Consider the following 14,258-nt stretch of genomic DNA (forward strand, 5'->3'; position numbering starts at 1 on the left):
GTTTCTCCAAGGCTTTTAATGTTAGATTAATGCTCTGGAGACAGTGTGATGATAAATGGATTCCTACAGTTATATCTACATCCTGTTCCCCCTCCCCCCCTCCCGCAGCTGCCCCTCCATACAGTCGCTCTGCAGCGCCTGCCTCCATACCCAGCAACAGTTCTGAGCAGCTTCAGCCACAATTTAAGGCAGCACTCTTTAAAGTTTGTCTGCTGAAATTCTTTACTTTTCAGTGCTGTCACCTTCACTGCCACTTACTTAGACAATAACAAAAATGAAACGGGGAAGAGAAAGACTTTTAGCTGAAGTACAGGCCACCTCACTGGCTTGTCATCTGCTGTGTGGCAGATCCCAATTAATTACTTTTGCTATTGCTATTCACATACAGAAAATAGGTTTACAGGAATGGCCTTCTTGTAGTTTCACATTTTAACGGCAGTGCTCTGCCCATCATATTGTACTAAGCAATAAATGAGCAGAGGATTTGAAATCTCTTCCCTAGTATGAGGGAATGGCTCCCCTGTGTCAGCTGCATCTACACCTTGATTTTGTACAACTTGCATGCTGCTAGGGATTTAAGTGCACAGCTTCAGCAAACACCCAACACTGAAATTCAGCAAGGGAAATGGAGATTTGAGGCACTTTTTTTTAGCTGGACCTGCCCTTGTGGCGATTGCTGGTGTCTACGTGTTTTGGGGGGTTTTGTTTCAGTTAGTGCAGTTATTTTTCTCTGCATGTGTTTCCATTTCTGTATGGCTTCCCCTATATGTGCAGGGGAGGGGGATGGGTGGTCAGGGTGGCTCTGGTTGACCCCCCTGGCTCCGAGCAGCCAGCCCACATCGTTCTGCTTACACGGCAGCATCTCCCAGATATCAGGACAGAATTATTTTTAGACCGTGAAGGTGTATCTGACTGGTGCATTTAGATTTCATGTCATGGCTTCCTTTTCCTGCTCTCAGGTTTCTCCCACTCGGCCTTTACCTTCGGTATCGAGAGCCACATCAGCCAGTCCAACATCAACGGAACACTAGTGCCACCTGCCGCACTCATCTCCATCCTCCAGAAGGGGCTCCAGTATGTGGAGGCTGAGATCAGCATCAATGAAGTAAGTACCACCCCTGCCACTGCCGCGCGCTGGGATGTGCCGAGCAGCACACCCCAGCAGCCCCGACACGAGCCACTCCCCTGTTTCTCCTCATCTGGGTTAATTTTATTCCTCGTACTTTGCCCCATCCCAGCAGAGAGCCAGAAAGCTGTGAGAGAGAGAGAGACATTTCAGTTTTTTAGCTGTGGCATTGAGGCATTCTCTGTGCTGCTTAGATGGATATTAGTGGTGTTTCTGCTACCCCAGCCAACAAATCCAGGGTGCGCAGGTTCTTGCAGCAAACAAGAAAAGGTGCCAGTGTTTACAGTCTTGCGTTTTCAAGGTTATAGCAGAATTTGGCAGGAAAAACCTGAAGCATAGGTTAAAGCTTCACTCCCTGACACTTCCTAGCAGGCAGCACTGAGAACATGCAAGCCATGAGAAGCCTGATCAAAAATCCGCAAAGGTCACTGGAGAGTGATTTCAGTGACTTTGGCTCAGATCATATGAGATGAGGCATGAGGCATGGTGAAACAGGTGCGTGTAAATTCTGACTGTGGCTGGGGTGCAGGTTTTCTGTAGGGATTGTATGAGCAGCCACAAACTGCCTCTGTTCTCCTTGAACTGCCAGGGGAAACAAAGAAGGGATGTGGGAAAAGCCAGGGGTTTTGCCCTGCCATCCTTAAAGACATGGTGCTTTGAGAGGGAGTGAAGCGTGACAGATAAGCAAGTACTGCATTACAAGATTTTTATGATAGATATTTGTGATTGACAAACATCTGTAATAAATATTAATACAAAGAAGCTATTGCTTTTTCCTATATACCTGAATGTAGCATGTGAACAGCATGGGTGAGAACAAAGGAGTATAAAATAGAGAAAAGGCCGTTTGCAATGTGTAGTTTGGAAACTGATTTTATTCAAACATTCTGTATGGTTTTTCTTCTTATGCCTCGATACTGTATGTAAGATTTGTGTATGTGTTATTTTCTAACTGGGGCAATGACATTTGACATTCACGCCAAGCTGCACTTTGATGCAGTTGTAATAACAAACCAGTGTTAGGAAGCTGTCTCAATTTGCTGTTACTTAACATTTTGCCTCATGCCTGAAATTGGAGCTACCCAATTAGAAACTTCCAGCTCTGAACAGCACCTATAGCGGGTCAGGTTGTAGGGGCCTGCTCTTACCCAGCTTCAAGACTTTCCCTAAAATGAGAGAATAATCTGAAAATATGCCTGTTGTCACCAGTAAGATTTATGTTGCTCTCATCATGGTTTGATTCAGGTTGAACAGAGCCCTGAGCAACCTGGTCTAGTGGAAGGTGTCTTTGCTCGCGACAGGGACCTTGGAACTGTATGACCTTTAAGCTCCTTTCCAACCCAAGCCATTCAATGATTCTGTTCAAATACGTACTGTTAAATATGTTACAGCAAAGCAAAGGCCATTCTTGCTACATCTGAATCCCAGTAAGGGCTACATAAATGCTTCTCTGTGTGTTTCTTTTCTACGTGTATTACTTAAAAGTGGCAAGTAATCAGTAAGACTATAAACTAGTGTGTATAAAATTATTGTTTATGATCTGTTGAAAGGCAGTCATGTAAATAGTCCAGTGAGCACATTTACATATGAAAATGTAAGATGTCAGGATCTGTTGGCAAACATTTTGTTTATTGTGCAGCAAGAATTTGAGTCAAGATTCAAATAAATTTTGGCAGAGACGTAAAAAAACGTTGAGGAGAAAGAGAGATTATGTTTTCTTCTCTAATGACTGTCTCCCTCCTTTTTCTTCCCCATGAGGAAACAAGTATGTATTATCTTAATATTATAATTATAAGGGGTAATTCAACAACTAGTTAAGCAGAAACATACCAGTCAGGCAAGCAACTATTTTTCTTTATTAATTGTTCTTACCTGTTGAAGATTATATTGTTTACCATCTACATTATCTATCCATTTCCAGTTCTTACTTGCTCTTTCTCAAGAACAAAGCTTTCACCACTGGATCATTATTATTTCAAAGAATTGAAGGGAGTTTGCAGAAGATTGGCAAAAAGGCACTTTATAAAGACTACTAAAATCTTTCCCCTATATTTAAGATAATAAGAAAGTGAAAGCGAAGAAAAGCTAAGTCAGTATAGTCTGTATTAAGTCTTAAACAGCGCTTAAAAGTTTACTCAATTGGTCATGGAAGCTGAAGCCTAATTTGCAGAAACCAAAATGAAAGTCATAACTCTTATGAATAAAAGTAGTGGAATAAAAGAAAAATAATGGTAAGGCTGTCTTGTATGATCAGCTACAACTGGTGGTGCTGGGCTGAAAAACACTGTGTAAGAAACCACTGAATTTGTGCATGCATCATGTTTTGGCTGAGGTTCATTATGCATCATCCGCTTCTGTTCCATTCCTATGTTCCTGCAAATGTAGGAAAACAAACAGTTTAACCAAAGTCTGTTTGCGTTTGTCATGGTTTTAGCCATGACTCTCTTTTTTCAAACAGAAAACAAAGTGAAACTTTCTGACACAGCTTAACTTCTTTTGCATCTATAAAGCATTTATATGGTTAAACTTTCTGTAAAATTCCAATAAATTACTTTTCCAGTGATCAGATTCCTGAGTGGACCATGAGTACCACTGTCACAGATCTGAGAGAGAGGCAGTCCATAGTCCTGTGGCACTATTCATTAAGTCAAAGTGTAGTATCTTCACACAGCCTCGTTTTGTGACTCTTTGCCAACCTGAGAGGCAAAATCCTAAACTTGGGGTTTCCCTTCTGCTTGTTTTCCCTGCAGGATGGTACAGTATTTGATGGCAGGCCAATAGAGTCCCTGTCTCTGATAGACGCGGTGATGCCTGATGTCGTTCAGACCCGACAGCAAGCGTTCAGAGAGAAGCTAGCGCAGCAACAAGCCAGCGCTGCGGCAGCGGCAGCAGCCACGGCAGCCACAGCGGGAGCTACGACAACTGCTGTTTCCCAGCAGAACACACCAAAGAACGGAGAAGCCACTGTGAATGGAGAGGAGAATGGGGCACATGCAATAAGTAAGCCAACAGCTGCCCTGCCACTGCTGGGCAGTTTGTGTTTCAGTAGTATTCTTGTACTTAGTTGCAAGGTGGGTGCAAAGTGTGTTTTCTGCTAGGTAGTAGAGCTAAGGGCATTCCAGGAGGGTGCGGCATTTCTAGAAGGGCTGCTGCATAAAACTGATATTTCACATCACAGTGCTGTGTTTTACCTGTCTCTGAGAATCTGAAAACTTCAGATATCTTCAGAATTTCAAGTTGAAGACAGGTTCAAAAAGTGGAGCTATATGCTCTCTCCTTGGAGCAGGCTTACCAGACTTTTATTATCAGCCTTCTAGATGCTTTTAGATATTGGATAAAAACTGGGCTGTAGCCAAAGCTTGTCATTTTGGCCAGGCTAGGAGATGGGTTGAGAGTCTGGGACCTTGTCTTGGTTTGAAAGACAGGTGTCTGCCAAGGGAGGCAGGAACCTCCTTTGAAACAGAGAATATGACCCCCTTCCCTCTGAATTATCATAACTTTGAAATTAAGGGGCTTTCAGGCAAAGATATGGGAAAAGGAGTAACAGTGCTTTACTAGTATGCATATGGATAACAAGGCAAACAAACAACAATAATAGCAGCAGCAAGAACAAACAGAACCAGAACCCAGTGCCAGCCTTCTCTCGACTGTCGGGCCCTTTCCCCGTCAGTGCACTTCCGCTCACAGCCGGCAGGGGCGCTGGTGGCTCCTGGCCGGGCAGGTGCAATGGCTCCCCCCGGCTGCAGGGGGCGCTGTGGCGAGAGCGCGACCACCTCTCCACGTGGTGATGGCGGCTCAGCCGGCAGAAGGGATGGAGAAGGGGCTTGCTTTACAAGCCCACAGGAGCAGTCAGTCCCGGTGCCCCTCTGGAGAGCGAAATGAGCTGTAACAGGAACCTCGGAAGCAGCAAGGGTAGGAGAAGACAGCAGCACAGAGCCTTGCAGTGGTGGTGAATTCTCCCCGCAGTGGCCGCAGCCTGTTTTCCCTCCAATGCTAACAAGCAAGAGAGACCTAGGAGCTGTGCCCAGCCCCTTCCCCCAGCCCAAACCTTGAGGTATCTCTGCCCCTCCAAGAGAAACCCCTCAGCTAAGAGAGCAGCCAGCCACACCCTTCCCCTGAACCATGGCAACTACTTTTGTCTCTCTTAAATACTGGTTGTTATTGTCACTTAGCGACATATGGGAGAAAACTCCCTGAGAGAAAGAAAACAGAAGAAGCAATCCTAACCTCCAACAGATCTACAAGCCCTGTCTGTGTAATTGTTGTGTGACCAGTGCATAGCCTTGTGTGATCAGTGCATAGCCTAGTAGCTGTCTTGTGATCATCCATAGCCTTGGCATGGTCCTTGGCCCAGTGGTCCTTGGAACAGCTTCTGTTCATGTATGGTGTGTCCAAGCACCAGCGTATCCATAGTCTTATTGTCATGGTCATTAGCCCAGTTTGGACTCTACCAACTATCCATTCCCGAACAGCATTGCTGAGCACATGTGCCAAGGACCATTCCCAGCAAACAGCTTAGATGCAGCCAACCTGTCTTGAAGGCACAGAGGAAAATTGTTCCTTGGCCTTTTACTTAATAGCACATGCTTAGTCATACAGTCCACTGCAAGTATCCAATTGAAGGTCCTACCTTCCTGAGATTTCCTTAGTCTTTGGGAATAGTTGGTTCTCAAGAGCGCTGAATTCACCTTTGTTCATGGTGACTTAAGGGAGACTGCGCTCATGTATTAGTCTTCCAAAGCCAAACATATCCAGCATGGAGTGGGACCTACCTCCTTGGGTAACTAGATTCTGATGACTGTGCTAACACTGTGGGACAGAGGGGATTACCAGTTCTGGTTTCTGTGTGCAAGGTCCATTGCCTACTGGCTGACTTCTGAAACCAGCCCTTACTGCCCAGTTGTCTTCCAAGAAAATTCTAGAGAAACATGCATGGCACATTTTGTAGGCAGTCTTAAGAGCTCTTTGGCTTGGAAAAGGTGAGGACTATAGTTAGGTAACAGATTTTATTAGTTCTGCAGTGTAGATGCCTTTATCGGTCTCCACCTTCTCTTTGATCTGAATAGATTCCTCTATGGGTCAGTGAGAAAAATGCTTTCAAACCAGGCTTTCCTTCAGAGAATTCCAGTTAGACGAGTTAGTTCCTCCAGTAAAAATGCAATTATTTAAATAACATTTTTTATTTGAGAAAGCAAACGCAAAAAAGATCTGAACATTTTAAAAATATTAATCTGTTCTTAGACTATGGGTTGCTTATGTTTGACTTTCAACTAACCCTCTGCTTTGAAACTGAACTAATTTCATATGTGAAGGGGTACAAACAAATTAAAGTACTGGTAAATGTATCAAATGCTGGCATTTTGTTTGTTGACAGGTCTTCAGCTGACATGTGAAAATTTTAGGGGAATGTTTCACTGTCTCAGGGCCAGAAAAAACCAAATTCTTAAGGTGGAAAACTGATCATCAGTTCATCACTAAAAGAGAACCTCTCACACTTATTCCCTTCTGATCCAAAAAAATATATGTACTATTGTATTAACAAAAGGAAGGCCTTAAAGATCAGTTCATGTTTATAGCCACACTGTAAGCCTTGATGTCTCAAATCTGACATTTTCTAATTAAAAAAATAATAATTCTCATAGCTATTTTTAACAGCAGGATTTTCACAAAGAGTTACAGACCTTGGAATGTTGAGAAGGACTTTTCCTGGGAGAAAAAAAAATCATAGGAGAACTACTGAGTAGAAAAGACTGCTGATATGAAAGCTGCAAGAAACTTCCCAAACCCTAATTTTTACCATTGTTATATTCCATAGACCTGGCATATATTGGGACAGATTTAAATAATGTGCTAGTCCGTAGTCATAACCTGGAAGTCACCCAAATATCAGCCTGTCATAAAAAGGCAGGATGAGTGGAGCAGGAAAAAGAGATGTCTCTAAGAAATCAACTAGTTTGCATTTATTCTGGTATGGAGTTCTCCCTGACACTCTTAAGTCTTTCCAAAAAGGTTTTTAAATACTTAGTATAATATGATATATTTTTGTATGTGGCATTACCAATATAATATGATAGATTTAAGAAAGAGAGGAGACAGAAAACAATAACAACAGTTTGAGGTGCAGATACAAATACTAAATTAAAAAAGTCACTGCCTTGTCTTGTTGCATCCCAAGTAATGTTCTCAGTTTTAAGTCACTTTAAGTGTTACAGGAAAAAATAAAAGTCAGCATGTAGAAATGGAGCCAAACTTTGGATTGTTTTCCAACTCAGATATTTTTAGTGTCATTTGTTTCATTATATTTGCAAGGATTGGCTTGGGTTTAAGAAAAATAAAGCTCTGGAAAGAGGACCAAGCCCTGTTCCTTTATTAAAACTACAGCTATAAAGAACAACTTCAGTGAAAGGCCTCTCAAAGATGTAAGTAAAAAACAAAACCAAAAGGTATTTCCTGAGTAAAGACAGGGTTAGCACTCATAAGATCTTAAAACTATGGTTTTTTCCTTTGGAGGAAATAGTTAATATTACTCACCAATGTGTTAGAATTTTTATTTTTACATTAAAAGAAAACCCTCAATCGTAATACTTTGGGATAATATGACTTCTAATTTCCAGTCATTTGGGATTTTTAATACATTTGAGGAAAAGAATTATAATATAATGTAGACTATAACCAAGGATCCCCTGGCCTTTAGAAAGTGTTTTGTGTTAACATTTGGACAGAGTCCTTCCCTGTGTGACCCAAAGACTTACGTTTTTCACCTGAGGCTCAGCTGCACTTGGTAGAAATGCCTTCTCTTTCAGAGAACCCCCCAGGGCAATTCTGTGCAAAAAGATCTTAACTGAAGAAAACGTTCTGCTTGGAAGGTACTTTAAAACAAAAGAAGCCTGTTCTTGATGGTTACTGCATCTCACTTACCTATTTATTCTCATTCCCCATGCACACATTGTAGCTGCATCCATAGGAAAGCCAAATTCTCAGGTGAGACCAGGGCTCCCAAGAGCTCATGCTGCATAAGGAACTTGTCGCTCTTATGAGGGTGCCGGTTTGTGCTCAGGGGTTTCTGCAGTTTTTTGTTGTTACCATAATCATATCACTCATATATTGCTAGTGTCTATCTGAATCTGGTAAGAGCCTGAGGCAGTATCACAGAGGCATGAACTGTCCTGTTTGTTCAGTGGGGCGTTTTAAGTTTTGTGCTGAACAGTAACACTCTAAATATGAATGTTCCTGACTACTGATGCAAATAGGAAGAAAACACATAAAATGTGAACATTTGCAAATTATTTATGAAAGACTTCTCATCCTTCCCTCTCTTTTCTCCTGAACCAACAAAGCTGTACTGTAAAAATCATTACTGGAAGATACAATACAAAATAATTCTGCAGGTATTTCATTTCTCCCAGAGGCCAGTTGGTCTTGCATGTACTAATGCAGGTATCAGCTAATCAAGGTTCCTTTTTCACAGCATGACTATTCGTGGGGGGTTTTTCAGAGCAATTAATAACATTCAAAGTGTGTGTCTAGGTTTCTCCATGTGGACATATACAAACAAAAAATATTCCTGAGTATCAGATGGCTTTGCTCTGATAGCACTTCTTGACTCTGGGCCTTGGAGTAATGCTGCTTCCCAGCTGTCATTTGGTTTTAATCGAGAGCGATTGCCTTTAGAGGCAGGCAGGTAACAGCAGGATCTGATGTCGTAAGAGTAGCATCTCATTTAAATTTTTCAAATTAAGGTGCTTGAAATATCTTCTTGATTTACCCCCAGCTTCTCGCTCACACTGTGAACAGGACACAGATGAATGCATAGCCATTGTCATGCTGCTGTTTTTCTCATTAAAATATGCTTAAGCATAGTGAATCTGTGTTGTCCTGAGAAATAGAGGATTGTGAGTTCTAGGCTTTTATTTTCTGGTGGGTTTTAATAGTGCTTCACTCTTCAGTGCCTGACTGCTCGGAATATCAAAGATCCCAGCTGCTGGTGTCAGGCTAAATCTTGAGTACTGGTACATCTCAACAGTATTAATTTTAGCAGTGATACACATAGGGAATTATTAAGGACAATGCTTAACACAGGGACCCAGCATAGGTACAGATTTTACAAATAGGCATTTCTAATGTTTATGCAACAAGTCCATAGGTAATAAGTGTAGTCAAAAATACAGATCTTTTTAATTAGAAATAAGCTGTGAAACTACTGTTAGTTGTTTTCTGATTTTAATACTTGATTCTAAGTAACTCATGTAGATTCCATTCCGTCTGTGGCATAGATGTGGCACAGACATAGTTTTAGGGTGCTAACCAAGTACGCAGTGAGAAGTGCTACTTGTGTGACTCAGCAGAAGTTAGGCAGAGCCAAACCAGGTATGTGAAAGCCCAGGTTAGGGTAGAAATCTGTAGATCTTCCTCCCAATGGCAGTTGTGCAATGTCACAGTCTGTTTCACCAGTTGATGGGCAAGAGCTTAGCAGAGCTGGAGTATCAGGACAGATGGCTGATTTTAAATGCCATAAACATGCAGCAATAAGGGAGCATAATTATTCTACTTGCGAACCTATGGATCTCCATATGTGATTAAAGAATGACTAACTGAAAGACTTAACCCAGAAAGAGAACTTGCATTTTGATCAGTCAGAGCAGATCAGCTGGCCAAGGCATTGGTTAGGTAACAGGAGGCTGCCAGCTACTTGCTCTTGGATGTGCTTTCTGCAAAATGGGCCACACTTGTGTGTGTAGCATCTGCCGTCTGCTGTTTCAGTGTGTCACCTGTCCTTGGTTGGTGTCTTGTTTGCAGAGGATAATAATCTTGTGTTGCTGCCAGGAAGTGTAGCTAGAGCTTAATGAGGAAGATTTATACAGAAGCAGGGGAAGTCTGGAGTAAAAACATGGATCATGATGCAAGTTGGAATGAATTGTTGTTACTAAGAGAAATCCATCATTTTAAATTCGCTTTTTTTTGCTCAAGGCAGTAAAAGAACTTTATACAAACAAAGTTATTTAGATTGCAGTCTAAAGAACTACAGAGTTACAGCATGGAGATTAAGTATATCTATGACTCATTTAGTACCTTTGTGTGTATTTATGATATCCTTGAGAAGGTGATCACTCACCATTTCTCTGATGTGCTCCAGGAATGAAGCCCCTACTCAGTATATTTTTTTTGTCTGTGAGTAGCATAGATATTACTTACAGGAGACTGTGTAAGAAAATATAAGTGCTTTATGTTATTTTTTAAAATTATTTTAATAAATCTGTAAGTAATTTTTAATTAAACCAGCTTCAAAAGAAAAACTACACTGAAATGAATGCTGAGTATTTGGGGGAAGAAAAGCTTTGTAGATTTATACAAAATATTTTGGAAAGCTCTACATTTTGAGGAAATGACATAAATTTGAATCACCAGAGAAAAACAAATAGAGTAATATTGTCAGTGACACAACACAGAATATATTAATAATTATGGTGTATATGCTGCTGTAAGCTTTAGGCTTTGGATAGCTAGCATGTTTTTAAAGCACACCTAACTGCATCTTGTAAACTATTTATTCTGATATATCTCCTTACAGATAATCATTCAAAGCCAATGGAAATTGACGGGGATGTTGAAATTCCTCCTAACAAAGCAACAGTCCTTCGGGGCCATGAATCAGAGGTGTTCATCTGTGCCTGGAACCCTGTCAGTGACCTGCTAGCATCTGGGTAAGACAGTGACTGAAACCAGCTGCTGCAATTAGAGAAGATTTAGAGATGCAAGAACTTGCAGGTGCATTTGGGACGTGAATGAGTATTCTCTGGGCTGTTTTATCAGCGTGCAGCAGTGGGTTTTTTTCAGCAGTACCATACCTGTATAACAGCCAAGTAATATAAGGTGACGCCGAATATGAAGGATTTGTACACTGAAGATGTAAATTCTGTGGTCCTGAATACACAAAAATTTTTAGAAATATTTTTAAAATAATTTGGATAATTCTCAGAATATTTGAAGTTCATGTAATCTACTGCTCTTAGTTATTGGTTCACACTGGGGTCTCAGAAAGTCATTGGTATCTGCCAGGTTTTTTCAAAAGTATGGAGATGAGGGGGCTTCAGACTGGACGAAAGTTTGTTCAGTGAGCTGAACAGTACACGGTGGTTTAAGGGAGTGTTGTGGTTTAGTGGCACTGGAGTCCAGTTTATCCTCTGCAGGATTGCTCTGCAATGACCACCACAGCATCCTAAGTGGGATGATCAGGAGACTGACTTACAAAAGCACTTTTGATCCAAACAAAAGCACAATTATAAATGTACTCTGAGATCTGTATGCAAGCACTGGTGGAATCTGTGTTCATGCTTAAACTTTAACATGAAGACTAAATTTAAGAAGTCTAACTGGCAACATAGAGTAAACTGATCTAAGAGGAGGTAAATCACTCAGAGTTACTTAGCAGTATTAGAATATTTTCCTCACAAGGAAGAGGAGAGTCCTTATTTTATTTCTAGCTTTTTTGCACAATTATCAGAATAGTCTTCTAACCTTTGTTCACTTAGTACATGAAAACAAGGAATTACAGTATAAATAGGAAAGAAAAATAAAATAAATTCCATGTTGGATGAACAGCAGAGATCTACAAGAGAGTGAAGATAGAAATTTTAAAAAAATAATTTCAGACAACAAAATGGGCTTTTAGAAACCAGAATCCTGCTGAATATGCTTTGTTTCTGGAATGTCCAGGTCCAATAGTACTTTTAGCATCTGTAGTACTAAGTATCTCCATTTATCAATTTTAAGCAAGTCAGTGCTTACCATAGTGGACTGCTTCCCTAGAATCCATGGTGCACAGTACTAGTGTGCATAGTTTAAGTGGTGGAGCATTTAATAAACCAGAATATGTGCTGCAGTGTGCATTTAACTTTGCCTTGGGGTGCTAAGCACTGGTAGATGGATCCCTGGACAGTGGTGTCTTACACAGCTTCAGGTAAACCTGGAGGATGATAATCAGACCCATTAGTCAGATATCCGAGCCAGAGGAATACCCTCTCACTAGCCATTCAGTTAAGCTTTACCCTTCAGTGTGATAGGTCTTTCTTAATGAGCTTTGCTAGTGACCATGTAAGCACATAAGTACACATGTAGTTACAAAGTGCAGTCATGTGCTTTAGTCACACTAATAGCAGTGCAATGACAATGCAAATAATTTAGATCTATGTGCATCTTGGTCAGATTTTAGCCTGCTTGTAAGAAACAAGGTAGGGATGCAGTTGGAATTCGAATAACACAGCAGCCAGTGCATGGCAAAGCTTAGTGCCTGAAATGGCAGAGAATGCACAGAAGAAAGTGAAACTGAAGGAAGAGAGCTGACTGAATAATTATGCCACTGTACAAAGAAGCCTTTGAGATGTCTGGTATAATAACAGTGCAAGCTTTTATCTACAGGTAAACTCCATGTTTCAGCGCCAGTTAAACAAGAGAGAGAAATTCCCCGAGATCTACAGTATGCTGCAGTTCTGTTCGCCCTTTACAAAGTAATGATTGAAAAAACAAGACTGCAGTTAGTCTGATGCATGAATGTCAAATTGTTACATTCTATAACAGCCATATTGTGCTGCCCAGTTAGTACTTTTCTTTGGGTTTCCCATCTGCTTGATTGTACCCATCTTAAAAAATACGTTTCAAAACCTAGATATTAAATAGAGGAAATAAGAACATATTTGTTTTGTTTATAAAGTGACTAATCAAATCTCAATTCATGACAAAGTATTTTCTTCAAGCCTTGTTATACAGGCAATAAATTTTTCTAACAACCAGCAGCAGCAGTTTAGACAGCAACCTGATGTAATCGTCAAAGAACTAAAACAATAATGCAGGTTCAGAACCTAATCTGAAGCAAGCTGTTTAAAAGAAATGTAGAATTAATTATCCAAAACTGGAGCATTGGTTTCCAGATTTAGTGACTATCCCACTGAGAGAAAGGGTTTTTGATATTTAATGTCACATCTACTCAGTTGCTGCTTTTCTAGTGTGTGAAGACTAGCATGGTAATACATACTCTCTGGGCTTTGCAAAGACCTATTTCAAAATATAACAGAGAGACAGGAATTTCTCTGATCAAATAGCTAGAAAAATATATTCTGCAGCTGCTCTTCTTCCTCCACCACACACATAACCCTTAAAGCTGAGGATGGGGGAGACTAGAAATACCAGTAAAGGCTATCAAAGGCCTGACTATCACCAGATGCCTGTGAGAAGAATGCTTAGATGTTATGAGCAGAAGCATTATAATAGTACAGTGAAGTGCATGCATACAGCCATGTAAGATGGTTATTGTAAGATACACTTCATGAAGGAACTCAACATTCCAAAGCAAATAATTGCATAGAGTGTTTTGGACAGGTGAAAAAATACCAAAAAAAAAGGTGCTCTGTTAAATCTCAAGATTTGGCCATTCCCAGCCATAAGCCCAAAGACTGGTTTGTACCACTAGTTATCTTTCAATATCTAAGTTTTAATTTCATGACACACTTAAATTGTTGCAGATGGTTATGTTCCCTGTGTAGTGCAGAAGCCCATTACAGCTGCATCCACATTAGTAAACTAACCATGCCTGGGAATATTCCTAGGCACTGAGGCCAGCTGGCGCAGAATGGCTGGTGTCTGTGCTAGCACACTGCCCTGGCTGCCAAACAGACTGCACATTGGAAATCATCTCTGGACATTGTAACCACCAAGCCATGCCCAGGAATTATTCAGAGAGAACATCAGAGCCCCGAGCAAGAGTGCTAATTAAAACAAGCCAAAATCTGGCCAGGGAATAACCTGTCAGTTTGCTTGCACAGGTCATCGTGGTCCGATGACACAGTGTTCTGAACGTGCTTGACTTTCCCAGTGTGGAAGTGGATGGACTGTGAATGTCAAGGCTGCTAGAGCCTTGAACTCCAAAACCTTTTCCAGTTGAATTTAGGATGTTTCTGTCATCATGTTCCACTGCTGCTTCCAACACTGTGTTCTTTTCTATGACATCCAGCCATGCCCTTCAAGTAATTCACATAGCTGTGAAGCAGAAGGACCTGGCCTCAGTCCCAAAATCAGCAGTGGGTTTCTTTGCTTATCAGCTAATTTATGCCAGCCTCTCTCACACAGAGAGGCTGTGACT

General features: G+C 41.0%; 1 protein-coding gene across 6 annotated transcripts in view; it reads left to right on the forward strand.

Annotated features, from left to right (window-relative positions):
* Positions 1–14,258, forward strand: part of TBL1X (transducin beta like 1 X-linked) — a 193,012-nt gene that overhangs the window by 154,812 nt on the left and 23,942 nt on the right. For all 6 annotated transcript variants that reach the window (XM_032100609.1, XM_032100605.1, XM_032100608.1 and 3 more), the window contains 3 exons: positions 960–1,105; positions 3,877–4,126; positions 10,695–10,827. In XM_032100609.1, the coding sequence (XP_031956500.1) occupies positions 3,934–4,126; positions 10,695–10,827 (326 nt within the window). In that variant the 5' untranslated portion in view covers positions 960–1,105; positions 3,877–3,933. The remainder of the gene's footprint in view (positions 1–959; positions 1,106–3,876; positions 4,127–10,694; positions 10,828–14,258) is intronic.

The sequence above is a fragment of the Corvus moneduloides genome, chromosome 2, assembly GCF_009650955.1.
Source record: "Corvus moneduloides isolate bCorMon1 chromosome 2, bCorMon1.pri, whole genome shotgun sequence".
Lineage (NCBI taxonomy): Eukaryota > Metazoa > Chordata > Aves > Passeriformes > Corvidae > Corvus > Corvus moneduloides.